At 44.7% G+C, this 21,240-nt stretch overlaps 1 protein-coding gene and 1 pseudogene across 1 annotated transcript in view; one reads left to right on the plus strand and one right to left on the minus strand.

Moving 5' to 3' along the window:
* The window catches only part of TMEM222 (transmembrane protein 222), a 69,529-nt gene extending 61,391 nt beyond the window's left edge, over positions 1 to 8,138 (minus strand). The window contains exon 1 of the mRNA XM_085647692.1: positions 7,770 to 8,138. Coding sequence (XP_085503818.1) covers positions 7,770 to 7,912 — 143 coding nt within the window. The 5' untranslated portion in view covers positions 7,913 to 8,138. The remainder of the gene's footprint in view (positions 1 to 7,769) is intronic.
* Positions 8,139 to 17,738: 9,600 nt separating this feature from the next.
* LOC146857212 (small integral membrane protein 20 pseudogene) lies at positions 17,739 to 17,942 on the plus strand (annotated as a pseudogene).
* The last annotated feature ends 3,298 nt before the right edge of the window (positions 17,943 to 21,240 follow it).

A 21,240-nucleotide genomic window follows, 5' to 3' on the forward strand; every position in this document is an offset into this window, starting at 1 on the left:
AGGAGCAGCCTTCTTGCAGCTAAGCCTATCTTCAACTGTCCATACTCACACCAGGCACCCGAGCATTCCACTCATGTCCATCACACCAACATTCCACACAGAACACTCAAACTGGCTGAGCAGCTTGGAATCAGGTAACATAAGAACAGTATTAACACAACAGCAAGAAGATACCACATATCTTCTCCCCTTAAATTTGAAAATTAAATAAACCATACCAAATGGAAACAACTATGCACAACAATGTACAAGTGAAGGAAATAGTCCAGAACCCAGGGATGCAGGGTAAAACACTACATCACGAAAGGGAACGAAGACTAAACAAAGGAGGAAAGAAAAATGAATAGATACACACACAAAATAACACTCATCCTCCCCCTTTAATATTAAAACAATTAAAAATAATTCAAGAACATCAAGCTCCCAAGAATAAAGTGAGATACCACCACATGAAAAGACATGTGAAACAAACTTGTGAAAGATGCAAAAGAAGCATCCTGTGAAGAGAAACACAGGAGTAAGACCCCCAGAACTATCACTATGGGTGAACTGAACCCCATGTATAGACTCCTCATGTAAGGAACAACAACAAAAACTGGGAAGAAGAGACAAAGTCCCAACTTGCCACCCCTCATGTAAGGGACAAGACATGCAAACATGGGACTGTGACCCAAAATGCAAACAGTGTAGATATTAAGTCACTCCTCCTGTAAGGGTAAAATGACTTATAATAACTCCCTCATGAAAGGGTTATTTAATTTTAACGTCAAACTGAGTAAATGGGAAAGACCGCAATAAAACCACCCCTCACGTAAGGGTTCTGTGACTTACTGGGTAAAAATGGGACTACCACCCATTACCTGTGTAAAAGGAAGTGACACCCCTTAAGCACCCCCTCCTGTGAGGGTCCTGTGACTGACAACGTGGAAATGGGACTAAAACCCATTCCCATCCCTCAAGAAAGTGATACAGACATACAAAAACTGGCCAAATCCACCTAAAACGATGCATCCAAAGAGTGTGGTGCTTCAAACCATGTGAAATGAGCGACGACCACCACCCATATAACAATAAGATCACCCTCCTGTAAGGGTCAGTGCGAACACACAACGTAAGAAAAAGAAGCAGACAATACCCACAACAAACCCATATAGGATATGCAATATGCTATGTAGCTATGTATTGCCAGAACAAATACCTAATGTAAAGATAACATCCATACAGACATTATAAACAAGAAGCAAAAATACAATGTAGAACATGGCCAAAGGAAAACACAATGACCATAAACAACAAAACCTCTCTCAGGTGAGCGACCTCTCACCCGAGAAATGTTACTGTGGCTACACCCTTACCTTGAGTACCCCAGATACAGAATAATTCTCTCAAGTTTTGTTACCACACAGGTCTGTACCAAAAACCTTACTTCATGGCATGACTTCAGAACTTGAGAGCTGCAGACGTGAAAGTTACTGAAAAGCAGCTATACATCAGATTGGATTAGCTGTCAACACCACTGAATCATGTACATTTCCGTGATACTCAGGAGTTTAACTCTGTACCCTCGTGAGTAGTTTAGATCCGGCATGTAGGCACGATCAAGTAGCACCAAGTGAAATGGACACACCAACCTGTGTTGTGACCGCCACGGTAGAAGTCTTGGCACAACTGTGTGTCCTCATGAAAACAATTTAAAATTATATGGACCATCACATGGATTACCAAAAGCGAAGAACTCCAGGCTACAGGGCTGAAAATCGTGGGCAAAAATACATATGACGGCTTGCATGCATCTTAACAAACAAAGATGGCAGCATGCATGCGTGACAGGCGCCGGCTGGCTGAGGGATGGATCACGCTGCAATGCGTCCCACAGCAGCTAATGCTTAGAACAAGACATCACTGAAGATCGCAGATAAGGACAGCGCAACACCTTAGATAAGGTGATATGCACGCGCTGTTAGAAATGTAAACTGCAACGTAACTGTTTAACCGGTCTCACTGCAGGCAATTAGTCATCATTAATAAGAATAAATATTGAGATAAACTCACCACAAAGAGTGTCATTGACAGCACAAATCACCCCTTCCATCCGCCGGTACAGAGGCCAAAATGACCAACGTACTCGTGTGCGATCAATAGCTTTCACGCACAGAATGCAGATGGCAAAAAATATATATATATGTAACACACATGATGCGCTGCAGGCAGAGTCCAAACCGTCAGTGGCTGCGATACTCAACCCAGGGCTAAAAGAACATTGAACTTGTACATGCGAGATTTTGCAGCTATAGCCAATCCTGACCTCACCAATGGATGACTTTGAAATATGGAAAGTCCTTAAATTACATTTCCACCCATTTCTGTTGACAGCAACTTGGATCTGAGTTCCACTTTAATGTTGAATGTACCATAGATGAGAGTGTACCTGACATCAGAATGGTGAATGTGCTTAGGATCACACAAGTTGTCCCTGGAGATACAGAAGATGTTGATGAGCACGGCACGCCTAGGATGGGGCTTTCCGGTGTGAAAGACATTGGTTGGGCTGCGAGGCGTAATGCTCCTGTTTCTCCAGTTTATCTTGTCTCTTGTGAACACTTATTCTTTCCTGTGAACACTTCCTCCTGGAAATGTACATTGTGCTGTGCCTCTGGTCTCTTATGAACCACTTCTTCCTGGAAATGTGCATTGTGCTGTCAGCGACTGTCATTTCTGTAGGTTCTATTCACTCTTAAAGACTTCTTTGGCATGTCATCTGTATATTTCATAGGACCACGTGTAGAGCATGAGTTTGTGTCCAGATCTTCGCCAAAAATGTGTGATGCAGAGTGCAGTGGCGTAGTATGCATTGGCATAGAGTGCAGTAGTGCAGAGCAGAGTCAGACAGACCCCCCCCCCCACACGATTTTGCAGCTTTGGGTGGCAAATTTTTCAATAAAATAAAAAGAACCATTTGCGACCGAAACCCTTAACATTCACTGTATTTTTGCAGTGGGCAAAAAATGTGCCTGCCACAAAAATACTGAAGTTCTGTGTTCTGCCACTGCAGGAGACTGTGCTATATCACAGTCTTTAACATTGCAGAGTCTCCATCAGAACACTGCCTGGAATCGGAGGGTGCCTGATGCCAAAGAGAGTAGAATACAATCAGACACCTTCTCTTTTTGGCATCAGACAACCTGTGTGTGCAGAACAGCAGGGGCAGGTGGGCAGGGTGCGAGCAGCGGGGGTATTAAAAAAAAAAAAGACATGGGGGAGCTTCGGGATTAATAGTAAACAAGGGGGGGCAGGGGAGAGGAGTGCAGTGGGGGGCAAGAGAGCCGTTCAAGGGCCTGCAGAGTCTGCAGGGGGCATACAAACAGGTGAGGCCGCAGCAGGCTAATCGCACCGGAGGGGGCTCTCTGCATTTCAAAGGCAGGCTACAGAGGAATTTAACACCTCTACTGCCTGCTGCTCACCTTTCCTCTACTGGCTCAGCTGCAGCAAAGATCCAGTGAAGAGAGGGTGAACGGAAAAGTTTTTTTTTTTCATTTTACGAGAACTTTTGTAAAAAATCACTGTATTTTTACAAAAGTGCTGATTTCGCACTTTTTTTGAAAATCGCTAAATCCTCGGGGGTCTGGTCAGAGTGCAGTGGTGTAGAGTGGCCTAAAGTGCATTGGCCTAGAGAGCAGTTGTGCAGAGTAGAGTGAAGCGGCATGGAGTGCAGTGGAGTGGCAAAAATGTGCTTCATTTGTGCTTTCCTAATTCTGATGTATTCTGAAATACTTGCATTGTTCATTTAAATGTTGTTGTGTACTAGAAAAAAACACATGTTCCTACCCTCAGTATCCAGTAAGATTGTCAAAAAAAAACTATCACTCTGAAGTCGAAGAAAGAAAGGTAAACACCAGTCTCCCTTGGAAGATAAGAGCCAGACATTTGACTTATGAAGTAGTGTTGAAAGGCTTTGCTGATTGGGAGAGGATCTCAAGCTGGACAGCCTCAAACAAAATAAAGCCAGCAAATAAAAAGCGAGAACATGCGAGTTACAAACCACAAAGCCAATGATAAGCAGCAGGCGGAATTAATTCCCAGGGAAGCTTTCTGAATGTCCCTAAGATGTCTTTAGCAAACCAGACAGCTGTTCTTTTTTGTAGGTTTCAACATAAAAAGGGGGAAGTAAGCTACTACGTGGACTTGGGTACCCCCAGGATTCCTTACAGGGTTATCAATGAGAACGGCTCAAGTTGCACCACAACAGGTCAGACCTTAATACATTGATGTGACAGATGGTGGAGAGGAAGATGAGCGCGAACCTCTCCCGGACCTCTTACGCTCTAATGCCCAGGATGGAAGTGTGGAAGGAGTAATACTCCCCTCCACCCTAACAGGACAGCAATGAAGGGACTGCCCACACTAACTGAGGCAGTTTGCTGGACTGTTCTCTTGACCCCAGGTCTGTCAACATGGTGTACCCATGAAGTGGACACCGGAGACAGCTTACCTGTCAACAGCAAGATATACAGGTAGGTCAAAGCCAGCATCAAAGCAAGGTTGTTAAGATGCTGGAATTAGGGGTAATTGAGCCCTCCAGTAGTCCATGGGCCAGCCAGTGGTAATGGTGCCCTAGCCCAATCCCAAAGGTGGAAAACTGGAGATGAGGTTGTGTGTGGACCACAGGGACCTCAATGCAGTCACTAAGACTGATGCCTACCCCATACTAAGAGCTGATTAGCTCATTTATAAGTTGGGGGCAGCCAAATATCTGAGTAAATTTGACCTGACATCAGGTTATTGGTACATAGCCCTCATATCAGGAGCCAAGGAGAGGTCTTCTTTTTCTACACCTGAAGCCACTTTCAGTTTAAAGTGATGCCCTTAGGGCTGCAAAAATACACCTGCCACCTTCCAGAGGTTGGTGGACACAGTACTTTCAGTCCAGTAGAGTTTCAGTGCAGACCCCTCAATAGACCATGATGCAAGTAGCTAAAAAAAAGTATAGGTACTTACATGGGATCCCAGTGTACTGAAGCATATCTTTGTATGTCACATGTGTGTGCTTGCTTTATTTACTTTCGTGTGTGCCACAAAAGAATGTATAAAGATTTGTTTTATATTTTTTTAGCTGCTAAAATGATTTAGTTTGAACAAACCATATATCAAGACATATGAAGAAATCAAGCAGAATATACCCTGTTGATGTATTGCCTGATAATTTTAAGATGATCACATTAATTATATGTTTGTGACTTCTAATATTTTTAGATATCTAATTTAGATGTCTGTGTTTCATAGAGGTAGACCTTCTCTGTTTGAATTTATATTTATAGCATAAGAACATTATCCTGACCCTCATTTATTCCAAGGGTAGGAGAAAAATCTCATAATCCTGACGAAAGCCCCAGACTAATTAGGCTACTCGGCAGGGCAGAAACATGTTGGTGGAAAATGTAGGCTTGCAAGGATCATAAAAATCTGGAGCCATACCCCTCGATTACCTTACGGTAATCTACTTTTATTCATATCCAAGGTACCACATAAATAAAGGGATACCTGATGGTATACCTTGAGGTTTTTTTAGTTAGTAACTGGACCACTGTTATCCAGAATAGAAAAATATGTAAGAACTCCAGCGGGATAGTCCAACCCAAGGTTGAGTCCGCTCTGGTGGTATCATCCTACCAGGGTGGGACGAGGTGCTCTATGATTAAGCATGCCACATTACGTGAGTCAACCCACCTCGTCCAATTCTTGGATTGACCTTCCTCAATTGGAGACTACAAAACTTTACATGGGTTTGTGTACAATAAAACATTGAACTCACTTTCCTACACCTGGGATTCCTTCTATCCTAAGGTCTCTGAGATATAGCCACCACATCTAATTTTTGTGTTATAAAGGGAACCTGGTAACCCATTGGCTGCCAGCCGCATCCTGCCCTGAGGCCGGTTTCTGAGCATAAGTAGGGCACCCCGAACTCAATGGGACTGAAAGAAGGAATGAAGAAGGACTGCCCTGCTGCACTGTTGAACCAGCAAGGAGAGCCACAGCTACTCACGGTTGGGCTGAAGCTTTGACAAACGAACCCCAAGGATCCTAAAGGGGTTGGTTAAGTGCATTACATTGTGAAGTTGCACAACCACACCATACAATACAACCCATTTCCTCACATACAGTATTTCATCTTCAAGAAATAAATTCAGCACATGTTCAGTCAATTGAGAAACCAAATCTCTTTAATTTATTTACAACCACTACTGACTAAATGTACTACAAAACATACAGTTCTTTCAATCCCCTATAGTACAAACTCCTCACAAATCCAGGTAACAACACCTTCATACCACGTAGCACTCCTGTTTCTCCAGTGTCAACATTCCTTAATATAACTAGTGCTTTATAACAGGTATACTGTCTTCAACACTATACCTCTCTGGGACCGAAATCTCTGCATTTGTCTAAAATGTGAAAGCTTCTCAGAGATACCCCCCATTTTGAGACACCTTTTTACCAAGAGAGCACTCGCATTTCATTTTCATGCATCAGTAAATTTGAGACCTGCCACCATATCACACAATATTGACTCTTCGCACGATCACCCTGTGAGGAAAACGGTGAGCATTGGGTAAGCTGGAAGCCCCATACACAGGGTGAGATGCCAGCTCGTCTCTGGAGGCTTTGCACTGTAAATATCCATTACGTTTTACAACCTCTCGGAGACATGAGCCTGGCCCCCTCTGCAAAACATGTTCCTCTCAAGACCCTTCAGCTTCTCTCACACTGGAAGCTCGCAGGCCTGGGATCATCCAATCCAAATGTTCAGCCCTGCTAAGCTTCTCAACAAAATACAGGACTAGCTGCTAAAATCCAGAATGTCTCTCAGCATTTTGGGACTTTTTGTCATTTTTTTTTTTTTTTTAACTGGACTACAGGTATCAGAATGCAAAGAGTACACCTGTACTTGAGCTGTTAGTCACGCATGGAAGCAGGTACGAAGTTTTCTGTACGTTGTGGAACTTGGTTTGTATAAACTTTTTAGGCATTAATAATTACTCGCAAACGTTAAACTGCATGCTATGAAGTTAAATATATAAAACAAATAAATTAACACCGAGTTATACCAACTCTAGCAATACATTCTGACGAGTCACAAATTAATCTGACCTACTTTCAGTCCAAGTTCATTAGCTCCCTAAGCACTATTGTATTCTGATGTTGGCCCAGGTATGTGTAATTTGGAAGGTATGGGTCAAACTTTGTGAGATAGTTGGTGCTCCAATACATATACTCAAAGAAAGACATGCATTTGATAATTTGTTTACAATTACACAATCTACACATCTGCAAGATGTGTGAAAAGCAGTCATCCACCAATGTACTACAGAATGCAAAGAAACGCCTGGAATGGGTGTGCTACTCACAGATGGACCTGGGAAAAGCTATAGCTCTGGGTCTTCTCTGTAAAGGGCACATAACTTCCGTGTGAGAACCCCGTGTGCCTCCTCTGCTAGTCACATTTCCCAGGCCTTTAAAGTCCCCGTGTCTCACCTGAGAATCCTTCTCATGTGGCAAGACGTCCATAACCCTCCCCAAGAGCATCTAAATAACTTCCTTCCACATTAAGGTGATTTAAGATGTGCATGTCATCACTCGGTACTCCCTGCCTCAAAGGTGGTCTCACTCACACCCTTGCCCATTAAATGACAGATAACCGCGCAATATTCTATACCCCGGCCCCCTCTAATACCACACCCTCCCAGGCGTCCTCCACCACACGCGCTCACGTCAGAAGTGGGATGGGCGTCCACACTATGCAGTGCGGGTATCGTCCACGCGCGGGGTCGGGAGCGGCGCTGAGCTGCTTCATCTTCGGATCTTCCACTTCCGCCATGGCGGCCAGCAGCAGCTCGGCTTCCGACATCGTCATTGCGTTACTTCCTGGTGACGGGCGTCTAGCAGCAGCCGCTTAGCATGTCACTTCCTGGAGACCGAGTCAGACGTTCAGTCGGTACCGCCCCAAAACCGGTGTTCTGTACACCTTCTAAGTGAAATGCCATGTAATGACAGTACAATATTACTGAATGCATGGCAATGCAGAGTGATGTATTGCAACCGCGGGAGAGCAGACCATTTTTTGGACTGCGCTTTAGTCCAGAAACCAACGAGTTTCGTCTGCCTGTCGTTAATACCCATTAATCATTTAGGGAAAGGATTTCTTGTTGGAGGAGGTGCCGAACCCTTGGTTATTTACCTGTCTGCTAGGTAAACAATACATTTCTGCTGCTATTTACATGGCCGCTGGGTAAATAGCCGAGATTATGTGCTATTTGGCCGGCGACCGTGTAAATAGGTAGCAACGTTTATTAGTTAGGTGGCCACGGACTAAACAGCAGAGATGATGTACTCTTTGGCCTGTGGCCATGCCAATAGCAAAGAAACTTCACTTTTTACCTGGCAGCTGTTGCAAAGATCACCTACTATTAAGGCCAGGCGCGCAACACCCACTGGACTGAAAGGGCTTTGTGTGCCCAGTAAATCTCAGGGAATAATGCTGGTAACATAGCTGTGGAGGTTAACACCTTTGCTGGAGTGATCTGTTTGCTAGTCCCACGCATGAATCAAAGTAGCATTGAAGGTGAATGTGTCTTCTGCAAAGCACATCTTAAAACATGCAGATGTCAGATTTTTATTTTATGTAGATAGGTAAGTGGGTTACTGTTTTTAACACAGAGATACTTTTGTTATTGCAGTTCATAAATTGTAATCCTTCTAACATAGCACAGCGAGTTACAAAGGACATGTGACTCCTACACCTTGTAACCCTCACTGTTTTAACTAACACATCTTGTGCATTGAGATTACACATTTACATGATTTATTGTCAATGTATAGTGTGTATATTACATAAAGCACTCTGACACCTTGCATTGGAATGAATATTCTATAGCACGCATCATTTAAATGTACCTGTGAAGCGATAACAAGGTGTTTGTCTTTGTTTCCCCTTCACGGTGTTTACATCTAAGTGTGCGGCTGCGGACTGCACCCGGCTACAATCATATTGGAACAAAAAGAGGCCTGATGGCCCCTTAACTTTGGCCTTTATCGTTGGCCCAGCTGCAGGTGAAAATAAAAAAAAGTCCCTTCCCTGTCTGTCATTGCTGCTGGGAATGGAAATCAGACAACGTGCAGGCGCTGTTGAAGGTGTCCCGGTGTCTGAAATTGACACCGGGACAAGTTCAGCATATTTCAGTGGGGCCCAGCTTCTTAGCAGGGTGGACGGTATCTACCCTGTGAACATAACGGGTAGACGCCGTCTACCCGCGTGTAGCCCCGACTTGTGCCCTGATAGTAATCATTTACTATTTGGCAAGCAACCATGTAAACAATGGAGAGGCTTCTCTATTTATCTGGCTGCCAACTAAAATATTGGCGATCATGAACTATTTCACCAACAGCCATGCAAACAGCTAAAAAAAAATCACCATTTAGCAGGCGTCCGACTAAACAGCAAAGATTATGTACTATTTCCCTACATTCATGCAAATAGCGAAGAAACGTAACTATATGCCCAGTTGGCGTCTAAATAGCAACAATTATGTAGTGGCTATTTAGTCGGTGTTAGAAATGAGTGTCTCTAGTTGGCAGTGGCTTGCACCATGTCCAAGAAGAGAACCTTCCTTCTAGTCAGGGTAAGGGGTTTACACAGCTAAGATAACCCCTGCTCACCCCCTTGGTAGCTTCACACGAGCAGTCAGGATTATCTCAGAGGTAATGTGTAAAGCATTTGTACATACACACAGTAACAACACTACAAATAGACACCACACCAGTTTACAAAAAAAATAACAAATCTTTATCCAAAGAAAACAAGACAAAAACAACAAAAATCCAACATAGATAAGCAAAGATATCCCTTTTAAAAGGTTTAAAATAGTTCTGCCATAGAAAACTATTGATGCATCACTTTTAGCAGAAAGTATCTGGGATGCGTCAAAATCTAAGACCAAACCAGGCGCAGGAGAGGCACTGGAAAGGCAAAGGAATGCGTTGGTTCCTTACTCGCAGGGAAGGTGATGTGTCAGTTCCTTATTGCTAGGCTGGGGAGGTGATGCGTTGGTTAGTTACTGCGAGGGGAGGTGATGTGTCGTTTCTCCAGACACGCGGCCTTGGTTCCTTACTGAAGCCCAGATGAGCCTTACCTGGCGCACAGGAGCGTGGCATGGAAAATCTGGATGCATTCGGGTTGTTGTGGCATTGGCGAAACAGACGCTGCACCGATTTTCAGTCGTGAGCAGGTAATGCTTCGAATCTTCAGCCGCACAGCAGGGCCTGCGTGAGAGTCAAGGCGGGTGTCTCGGATGTTGGAGATACAGTGCTCGGGATTCAGGCTGCGGCGATTTTCGGGCAGCACGGCAGGCACTGCGTTGATTCTTCGGCCACACCACAGCGTGGCAATGCATTGTTTTTTCAACTGCACGGTAAGCTTGTGGCAGGAAAAACAAGTGCTGAAGACCGGTGCGTGGATTTTCTTCCTTTCTTGCAGCAGAAGCCACCTCCTAGGGCCTGGAACTGGAATTGGCACCACTTGGCAGGTAAGAACTCTCAGCAGAGGAATTCAGGGGCTGCAGATTACGTCTTTGATGGTCCTGAGACTTCTTAACAGGTCGCAAGCACAAACAAGCCCTTGGAGAACCTTGGCAAGCAGGATTATGAAAACAAAGTCCAGTCCTTTCACTCTCCAAGACAAAAGCAGCAGACCAGCACAACACAGCAACAAGCTGAGTGGTAGTTCTCCTCCTACAGCTTCTCCAGCTTTTCTTCTTGGCAAAATGTCCTCCTAGTCCAGAAATGTTCTAAAAATGTGGGGTCACAGGGCCAATATTATACCCCTTTCTGCCTTTGAAGTAGGCCTACTTCAAAGGATATTTAAAACAAAAGGATCCACCTCAAAGAGGTTCAAAGGAAAGTGTTCCCAGACTTGGTAGGGCACACACAGTGTTTGCTTAAATACCCCTCACACACCAAAAGGGCCCTTGGTGTCATGCTTCATCATGTTCAGGAAAAAATTGGGGAAGGGAAAACAAACATGTAACACACAAACAATAAACAGAAAACACACTCTATGTTATCGGTACGGAATATCTGTGGAGCAAAAAAGTTAAGGGTTCAATCGTGAATACATACTAAAACTGGTAGGAGTCAGTGCTCCATGAACCTTGTTTAAGGGTGGGAAGGATTTACCACTGTGATCTGTTTTCGAAAGAAATGCAGGAGTAATGATATTTCTTTCATGCGGAAAAACGAGGAGAAAAGACATGAATCTTTAGGAAAATAGTATTTGTCAAAGATTCACAGTTAAGCTGCGTGTGTCTGACTCCTTCATCAGCTATGCCGTACTCACTTAATGGTTATCAGGTCCTCGCCTCGACTCGCGCCATCCCACGGCTCCATGGTTTGAAGGAGAGTGCGAGCTAGGTCGTATTTATGGTGGCGATGATTGTTAATTAGTTGCTAATCAGCCTCACCTGTTGCGAGATTAAAGACCGGGAGAGTAACCCTGGAGCGCTAGTGCGCTTGTGACTAATCTAAACGGAAGCATGAAAGGAGTATCATTTCTCCTGCATTTCTTTCGAAAACAGATCATAGTGGCAAATCCTTCCCACCCGTAAACAATGCTCATGCAGCACTGACTCCTACCAGTTCTAGTATGTATTCACGATTGAACCCTTAACTTTTTTGCTCCACAGATATTCCTTACCGATAACATAGAGAGTGTGTTTTCTGTTTATTGTTTGTGTGTTACATGTTTGTTTTCCCTTCCCCAATTTTTTCCTGAACAGGTCACAGTACTTGTATTGAACTTTAAAACTAACTTTAAGGAACACTGCAGTCACGTTTTTATCACCTTTATTTGAACAGGTGATCTGTGTTTGCGCATTGGGAGGCGCACATGTGAAATTATCTGTGCTCTCTTTTTCAGGCTAACTTTCAGAAATACTGACTGGGCTTACTTATTAACAATATCGACTGTGGACTGTATTTAATATACATTTCTCCACTTTTTTGTACATAGCACTTTTTATTCTGCACCATTTGATAGCAACATAGTGAGCACTGAAGGGATCATCTTTAGTCCTGATGAAGAAGCCTTGATGCTTCAAAACATGTTGACTTGACCAGGAGTATCCGCACAATAATACGCAGGAAATCTCCGTAATACCATTTTAACAGTACCAGCCTATGACCTAGTAAACTTCTTAAGTCTACACGGCCAGGTACTTTTTAACCCTCTCACCTCATTCACCCCTGACCCTTCCTCACACTACTCATACATCACACATAGCACTACAATAACAGTGCTCCAGCGTAGTCGCTAGTCGTAGCACGCTCCGTCCCGCAGCGGGGCGGGAAGACCCCTATGATGAAGCATGACATCTAGGGCCGTTTTGGTGTGTGAGGGGTATTTAAGCAAACACTGTGTGTGCCCTACCAAGTCTGGGAACACTTTCCTTTGAACCTCTTTGAGGTGGATCCTTTTGTATTGATTAAATCTAGTTTAGGAGGGCGTATCCACCCCCAGTGCCTCTTCACTCCCTAATCCTGTTTTTCGGAGCTACTTCAAAGGATAGTCTTTGTAGTGCACAGATCCTGCCTTGCCCTGACCTGGTTCCAAACACACTACAGGGGGTGGAGACAGCTTTGAGTGAGGACAGGCACAGCTCTGTTCAGGTGTCAGTGACAACTCCTCTATCTCAGGAAGGCCCACAAGCATGGTGATGGACAATCAGAATATGCAGGGCACACCTCAGCTCCTTTGTGTGACTGTCTACAGTGAATGCACAAACAGCCCAACTGTCAGTCTAAACCAGATGTGGATTCCACAGGCAAGCAGAGGCACAGAATGGTAAAGCAGGAAAATGCCAGTTTTCTAAAAGTGGCATTTTCAAACACACAATTTAAAAACCACCCTCACAGAAAGATCTGTTTTGAAATTCTGAGTTCAGGAAACCCAAACTTCCCATCTCTGGTTCTTCCCAATTGAAAGTTACTCTTGTAAGGTGTTTCAAGGCAGCTCCAACGATAACCTAGGGGAGAGATAGCCCTGGCAATAGTGAAAAACATAATAAGCACTATTTCGCTATCAGGATATGTAAAACACACCAGCACGTGTCCTACATTTCACATACACTGTGTCCTGCCCATGGGGCTACCGTGGGCCTACCTTAGGGGTGCCTGAAATGTAGAAAAAGGGAAGGTTTGGGCCTGGAAAGTGGGTGCATTGCCAGGTCGAAATGAAAGTTTAAAACTGCACTACCAGACACTGCAGTGGCAGGCCTGAGACATGTTTGGAGCGCTACTCATGTGGGTGGCACAATCCGTGCTGTAGGCCCATACTAACTTACAGGCCCTGGGTACACACAGTGCACTTTACTAGGGACATACCATTAAATCAAACATGCCAATCATGGATAACCAATCATAATCGCAATTTACAAAGGGAGCACTTGCAATTTAGCACTGATCAGCAGCGGTAATGTGCCCAGAGTTAAAAAACCAGCAAAAATGAAGTGCAGCAGTTCAAAAACCAGCAAAAATGAAGTCCAGCATACAGTCAAAAATATAGGAGGCAGAAGCAACAAGACAGGGGAAACTACACCAAGGATGCCAGGTCTAACAGTCAGCCACCAGGTAAACCGAGAATTTTCTCTGCTATTTACTTGGCTGTTGGCTAAATAGTATAAATTATTTTCTGTTTCACTGGCGTTCTTGAAAATAGCAGAGAAACTTCACTATTTACCAGGCAGCTGGCTAAATAATAGAGATTCTGCACTGTGTGCCTGGCTGCTGTGCAAACAGCAGAAAAACCTCAATATTCTCCCTGCCACTGGCTAAATAGTAGAGATTCTGCACTGTTTCACCAGTAGCCGTGAAAACAGAGAAACTTCACTGTTTACCTGGCGATTGGCTAAATAGCAGAGGGTATGTACTTTTTGGCCAGCAGTTAAGCAAACACCAAAGAAACTTCACTCATTACCCGGCTGCTGGCAAACAGCAGACATTTATAATTTGGCCAGCAGTCATGTAAATAAACTGAATTATTTTCCTGGCTGCTGGTTAAATAGCAGCAATTATATACTATTTCACCGGTTGGCTGGCAAATAGCAAAAAAAAATAATTATTATTATTCGGCTGCTGGCTAACTAGCAGAAATGATGTACTGTTTTGCCGATGGCCTTGCAAATTGAAAATAAATTTCATTATTCATCTGGTGGCTTGCTAAATATCAAACAGTGTGCACGATGTGGCCAGTAGCCATGCAAATAATGGAGCAACTTCTTTGTATACCTGTCTGGTGGCTAAACAGGTTACATTTTGAGTTGTTATGCCTTTTACCAGGTAGAACTGCTATCAAGGAGTGAATATACTTGCCATCCATCTCCTTATAAAAGTTAGGGTCCTGATGTGTTATTATTTCATTCATTGATAGCATTCATTCTTCAAGGGTAAGCACTTTTGTGGTCGCAACCCCTGTGATTTTGCTAAACGAGGCACTTTGTGCTAAAACTGGTTTAGATGCAACTTACAGAAAGGCCAAGTTGAAATTTTAATTACGCCGGAGTAATCATAGTAATTATGGTAATTTCACATAATTCTTGTGATACCAAAATTTCTGCAATTATTCCCACTCACATAATTGAGTAAAATCCTACCGCAGGAGCATGGAGACAAAATTAGCAATATGCTTGTTTTGTTGCACATAGCGCTATTTTCTTAGTAGAAAATGCATTCTCTGGTCCATTTTGGATGTGAGGATACTTTTTGCTCTAAGAAAATAGAGCTAAATGCTGGGTCCTTCCCCACATCTAATTTTGCTGTAATCCCACGTAATTACACTGAAGCAAATTACACAAGATACACACAGACTTACTTACTTATAAGTCTAAAGGTCCCAAATGTTTGAATTTTCCAGGTATTTTGACAGATATGGCACAGAATGCCACTCCATTGCACCATGGGCCAAAACACAGAGATTTGGAGGACGTTTATGGAGCTCTATCGTGCTCCACAGCGATACTCGACTCTTTCAAGTTTCCTGCACAGGTTGCTAATGATAAAGATGATTAGAACCTTTAAAGACTCGTTTTTGCCATTTAATTTTCTACAGCTATGTACTTGGTCTTTCTCACAAAGTCAAGGGAATGTACCCGCAACAGATATAGGATTACCAAAGGGCTCCATGTTATCAGAACACCTATTTCTCTGCAGCAAATCAGTGCGTTCTCGCTGTATTAGTTAGTGATCAATTCAATTAAACAAATCAGACTAAAACCTCTGAAAACAATGATTTGTAAAACCAAAGGCCAGAAATGGACATGTTGTATCCCAGTGACATAGTGCCATCTGATATTTAGGTTGAGCTTATCAGAATCGAAACAATTGCATAGGACCCCTTATGAAAACACCAACACAGTATAATTGAGAGGCTTCATTCAAATCTCATGACAGAAGTAAGAAATCTTATGGGCCTCATTTAGAGTTTGGGGGCTGAAATTATCTCCGTCAAGATGGTGGAAGACAGTACCATCACAATCCTGAGGGACTTACTGGTGGCAACTTTAGAGTTGTCTGCCTGCCCTGTGGTGAACTTTCCAATTTGACAGGAGCTGCGGTCATGGTGGTTCCTGTCTATGCAGTAAAAGTTTGAAGGACAATACCGTAAGACATGATGGCCAGCTGGCAACCTTTTGAAAGCTTTTTGTTTTTCAAAAACAAACTCTCAAAGCGTGAGTTTGTTTTAGGAAAAACAAACATTAATGGCCCCCACAACCTGAGAGTTTTCTCATGGGGTGTCAACATCATTATTTTTTTTACTCTCCTTACAGCCAGGTTCTGCCCGAAATAAGGTGGACGATGTAAAGTTCATCCTCCTCCGACCCCTAATCTTTCAGGCAGCCAAAGGAAGTATTCCATTGAGGAGCCACAGGCAAAGGAAAATTCCCAGAGATATTTTATTCATTGGCTTTACTGCACATATTCTAAGAATAAGACACTGAATAAAATAGACATTTTGTTTCCTCCATTCTTGTGCCTTATGAATCAATCATTTCATAGTTCCACTATTATAATCATTTTGCAGACCGAGGATGTGGATCCACTGCTGAGGTTGCAGAACTGATTTGGGGGTCAGATTCCCTTTCAAATGTCAAAGGGCATCCCTGCTTAGAAATGTTTTCATCTACACTAAGAGAATTCTCTGACCTGCACCTCACTCCTAACATATACCTTATGTCATCACCCAGAAAGAAGTAATCAGCAGCCCTTTGCTAACAAGGACCTCACAGAATTTCTGCGGGTAGCCGTTTATCCATCCTTCCTCACTTCAATGACTGGGTCTCAAACCTCCAGCAACAGGGATTCAGTCAATACACTTCCACTGTCTAGAATAGCTGTGCCTACTATTCATCGTGTCATGTAAAATGCGCCCCACTAGTCCATGCACTTAGACTTTCACTTTATTACTACTACAAACTTGCTACATGTCTACCACACACTCATACACATATGGAATGTTAACTCAAAGGACTGGGGTTTATATAGACTACTCTACTGGTCTTGACACTCCCTGCCTCTTTGATGGCCTTCCAAACACCTCTGCCACATATGTATCCCTACCACCCTTCAATTAACCCTTAGAGTTTAACAGACCATTTTTCTGGTGCTGGAGCTATCATTGCTGGTTTTGGTTCCAAGTGCTATGACAGATGGCAATTAGAGCCTGTTGTTACTCAGATTCCCTCGTTAGACCATCTGAGATTATTTGTCCATCTCACAGCATCTTCTGTTCATCTGAGCTTCCTTATGATCCTGAGCTCCCTTTTGCAGATTGATATAGCCCTTTGAACCCCTTTTGTAGGAACCACGGAGAAAGGATAACGTGCAGAAAAAGGTTTATTTGTAGGAGAACAGGCAGGTACAACATCACACCAGCTCCACTCTCTGTAACTGCCCATGACCCCCAACATTCCGGAACCAGTGGCATCCAGTCACCTAGGAACCAGTGACCAGGATACCACTTCTTCCCTCTTAATCTTACAATAAATCATACAAAAATACATTATTAAGCATTAACACATGTTTAACATGGAAAGAGAGGTCCCTGTCCAAGAAACAATGACAAATAAAATATAATAATAAAGAAACATAAGCAATGTGAAGTACTACAGTAATAAGTGTCACCCCCTCTCCTCCAACAACAAAACAGGAACTACATGACAAAATACTGAAACTTCCTAGGGAGGACAATTTGTCTACCTTTAGAGGAGTAGTGGCAAAACCACTAATGGGACTCTCCACATCACCCACAGGCAAGAGTTGCTCGGAATGGGGTGCTAAAGGTGGAGAACAAGAAGCAACACCACCCGTACAGGAGTTAGAAACATCATCCCACATCGAATTTGTGTATAAATTGCAGTCCTTCATGAACACTCCCCCAATTCAAAACTCTGTTGCATCTGGCCATTCTACCGAAATGGCAAACTTTTCCATTGCTCAATTTTGCAGATTTAGAATACACTTCAGTCACCTTCAAGGGATTGGAGAACTTGCTTCCTCCTTTCTTTGCGTCCTAACTTCACTGTTGCCTTTCTGTGCGTATGGTGTCTTTTCACTTTGTCTACTTCCCAGTTGCGGTTTGACCTTCCAGCTTCCAGCTTCCCTGCACTTTTGTAAGCTATTGTGCAAGGTCTAGAAATACAAAAATGGCTCTCATCTTTGGCGGATTTATCACAGCTTTGACTGCAGCCTTCTACCCCATATACTTTCACCCTTTGATGCACATAGAACAACATAAGAAGGAACAGGGAGTAAATCGAGCAGAGATTATTCAAGAAAATGTCCAACCACCAGGCTTGAAAGTGTGGTCAGATCCATTTAACAGGAAATTAAAATCTTGACAAGTCATCTTCCAGAGGACTGTTCCATTATATGATGAAGATAAAGTTGCACTGAAGAATATGTATTTTAATAAATAATTGAAATTTTCAGGAGAAATCAGAAACCCAAGCTCAATAAATATTTGTGGTTGTTTGTGGACGCTTAAAAAAAAAAGAAAAACATTTTTGGTGCCATGTTTCTGATCATAATGAAGTTACAACCCTCTTGCATCTTCCTTAGATTCGCTCTTACTACAGCAGGTGACCACTTACTACAAATTTTCCTTTAACTCCAGGCAACATTATCTATTGTGAAGGGCTCCCTACCCCTTAAAATTCTGAAAGGACTATAGCAAGTCCCCGTGGGGGGTAATTCTGAAAGCCCAAATAGTTTTAAAACGTTCCTTCATCCAATCCTTGCCAGCACCAATGGAAGCTTGAATGCTGCCCAAAATCACTCTGTTGAATCGCTCCACAATTCCATTGCCAGCCGGATGATATATAGCTGTCTTTTTCCCAGTAATGAAGCAAAACCAAAGGGGATGATGGACGGAGTGTTGAACATTGCAAGCACTCACCCTCAGTCAACTGATCTGGGTTTAATCCATCATCATTCTTTAGCTCACTCCGCCACCCCAGTTCAGACATGGCCATATGCAAATCAGTCTGACCCTGTGCCTCATGGGAACAGTCCAGCCCGAACTGCCAAGCCAGGTCCTCCCTGGACTGGAAACAAGCATCCTAGGACTGGTTTCGGGGTTTCACCCCTCTTCAGCCAGGATAGCTTGATTCTAGTGGCATGGAGAGCACGGGACCCATGTCTGGGCATACCCGTCCCACTTGGGGTGACAAAAAATGCAAAAACAACAGTTGATGGACAGAATGCAGAACAATGTCATACATTCACCCCAGTACAGAGATCTGGGCCTAAATCCATAGTTTGTTTGCTCACCATGCCATTACAGGTTGAACTCAGACATATGCAAATCAGTCTTGACCGTGTGCCTCATGGCTTTAGCCCGGTTTTTCTGCGCAAAGTCAATCTCCTTTACGCCCTCCCTGTGGCTCACCTCCGGATCAATGGTCAGATATCAGAACCCATTTGCGTCTCGAGAGGTACTAGGCAGGGGTGCCCACTCTCGCCTATGCTTTTTGCTGTGGCCATGGAGCCCCTTGCAGCCAGGCTCAGGCAGCATCACACACAGAGGGGCCTGGGCTTTGCAGCCCGTGCCTTGGTCGTCTCCATATACGCAGATGATGTCACGCTCTACGTCCGCCACCCTCAAGAGAACCTCGGCCCCATGGTCTGTGAGGTGGTGCGATTCGGGGGCTTATCCGGCATCCAGGTAAACTGGAGCAAGTCTATTCTTATTCCCTTGACGGACGCCACTATTCCCTTCACCCTGGACTACCCTTTGGTGTGGGCATCAGGGCCCACCAGATATCTGGGCATTTGGCTCAGCATCGATGTGGATGAACTTTGCAAAGCCAATTTTGGTCGGGCGGTTGATTGGCTGGAGACCAAGATTCCCCTATGGCGGCGCCTACCTCTATCCCTGGCGGGGCGTATTGCCATCGCTAAGATGGTAGTACTCCCGAAATGTTTATATTTGTTTCTGAATGTGCCTGTTCCTCTCACAGCTCACTTTTTCCGTACCCTCCATTCCCTTATCATCTCCCTTGTCTGGGCAGGGCGTCAGCCCCGAATCGCGTATGACATCCTCACACTTCCCTTCGCGTGCAGTGGGATGGGTGCCATGGATTTTAAATGATATGCCCTCAGTGCCCAGGCCAGCTTCCTTCCCTTCTGGTTGCATCGAACACCATTCCAGCCTCACGTGGTGGTTGAGGCCGACCTGGCGGCTCCCTTGCCCCTTCAGACTGCAATCTTTGCCCCTGCCAAGCCTCCACATGGGAAAATCAACACGGTGGAGACCCTGCGCTGGGCTTGGGATGGTCTTAGGAAATATGCAGGCTCGAGCTTGCTCTCTGCCTGCGCCATGCCTGTCGCATACCACCCGGCTTTCTCCTCACTGCACACGGCAGGAATGGCGAAACGTGCGTCTGGCATGGATCTGGCCACCTTGTCTGACCTCTACCCTAATGGCAATTTCTTTTCGCTACAGGACGAATCTGGCCCAATGAACACACTGCTCTATTATCAACTTATAGCATGTTGTCGGGATTTGCATCCTACGTTCCCACAGCCCCCCTCTTCGTTGGCTGCCCTTGACCTGACATACACCTCTTCCTCTCCTCGCAGACTGGTTTCTAGGCTCTATGCCACCACGCTAGCGGGATCCTCAATATCTGCTTGGAGCAAGGACTTATGCATCAATCTCTCTCAAGAGGACTGGCTGCACTGTTGTAAGCAGACCAAATGCCTGATTACCGCCTGCGCCTCATACATTTTAAATATTTACACCGGCTGTACCGCTCCCCCGCTCAGTTATTTAGAATGGGTCTCGTCTCTAGCGACAGATGTCTCCGGTGCTCGTCCCCTGTGGCGGACTTCTCTCATCTTGCTTGACTGTGCCCTTTGGTCTCTACATACTGGCGCGAAGTGTGCACTATTATTATAGAGATAACCTCCTTCCCTGTCCTGCCAGACCCACTGGCCTGCCTACTCGGCTTGGTGAGGCAATGCCTTGACGCCTCCTGCCGATTCACGGCTATGCTGCTCGTTCTCGCGCACTGTAGAGTTGCTATACATTGGGGCTGGAGGCCCGCACCCAAGGCGAGTGCCTGGCTCGAGGTTGCTGCGCGGTGTCAGACGCTTCTATCGGAGTTCTGGGAATTAACGCTGGTAACTGGTCGGCCGCGCGATATCTGGGGCCCTCTTGTTTCGTATCTCCTCTCCCGGAATGCCTCCCCCTCTGCGGCCTCTCCCGCACACCCCGCCGGCACTCTGCCCGCTGCGGCCGTCAGCGTTGGTCCATAGGAATCCTCCTCTCCCCCCCTGCTCACCGCTGTCCATTCGCGCCCCCCCTGCCTATACTCCTTGTAGCCTTCTAAAAGAGCCACCACGGCCCATAGTGCGGGGTTGATCTGGTGAAGCACAGCAAATAACGTACGAAAGTTATGTGACGTGGCGCGCCCAGGAATGAAGCCGGACTGATCCGGACGAGCAATCATGGGCATGAGGGGCAAAAGGCGGAAGGGCAAAAGCTTGGCGAAGATCTTATTGTTAGTGTTGATGAGTGATAGGGGGCGGTAGGGGTCCAGAAGTTCAGGGGATTTGTCTGGCTTCAAGAGCAGTGTCAACAGGGCCTCGCGAAGGGAAGGGGGAAATGGCCTGACTCGAAGGAGTCATTATACA

The sequence above is a fragment of the Triturus cristatus genome, chromosome 3_2 (genome assembly GCF_964204655.1).
Source record: "Triturus cristatus chromosome 3_2, aTriCri1.1, whole genome shotgun sequence".
In the NCBI taxonomy this organism is placed as follows: Eukaryota; Metazoa; Chordata; class Amphibia; order Caudata; family Salamandridae; genus Triturus; species Triturus cristatus.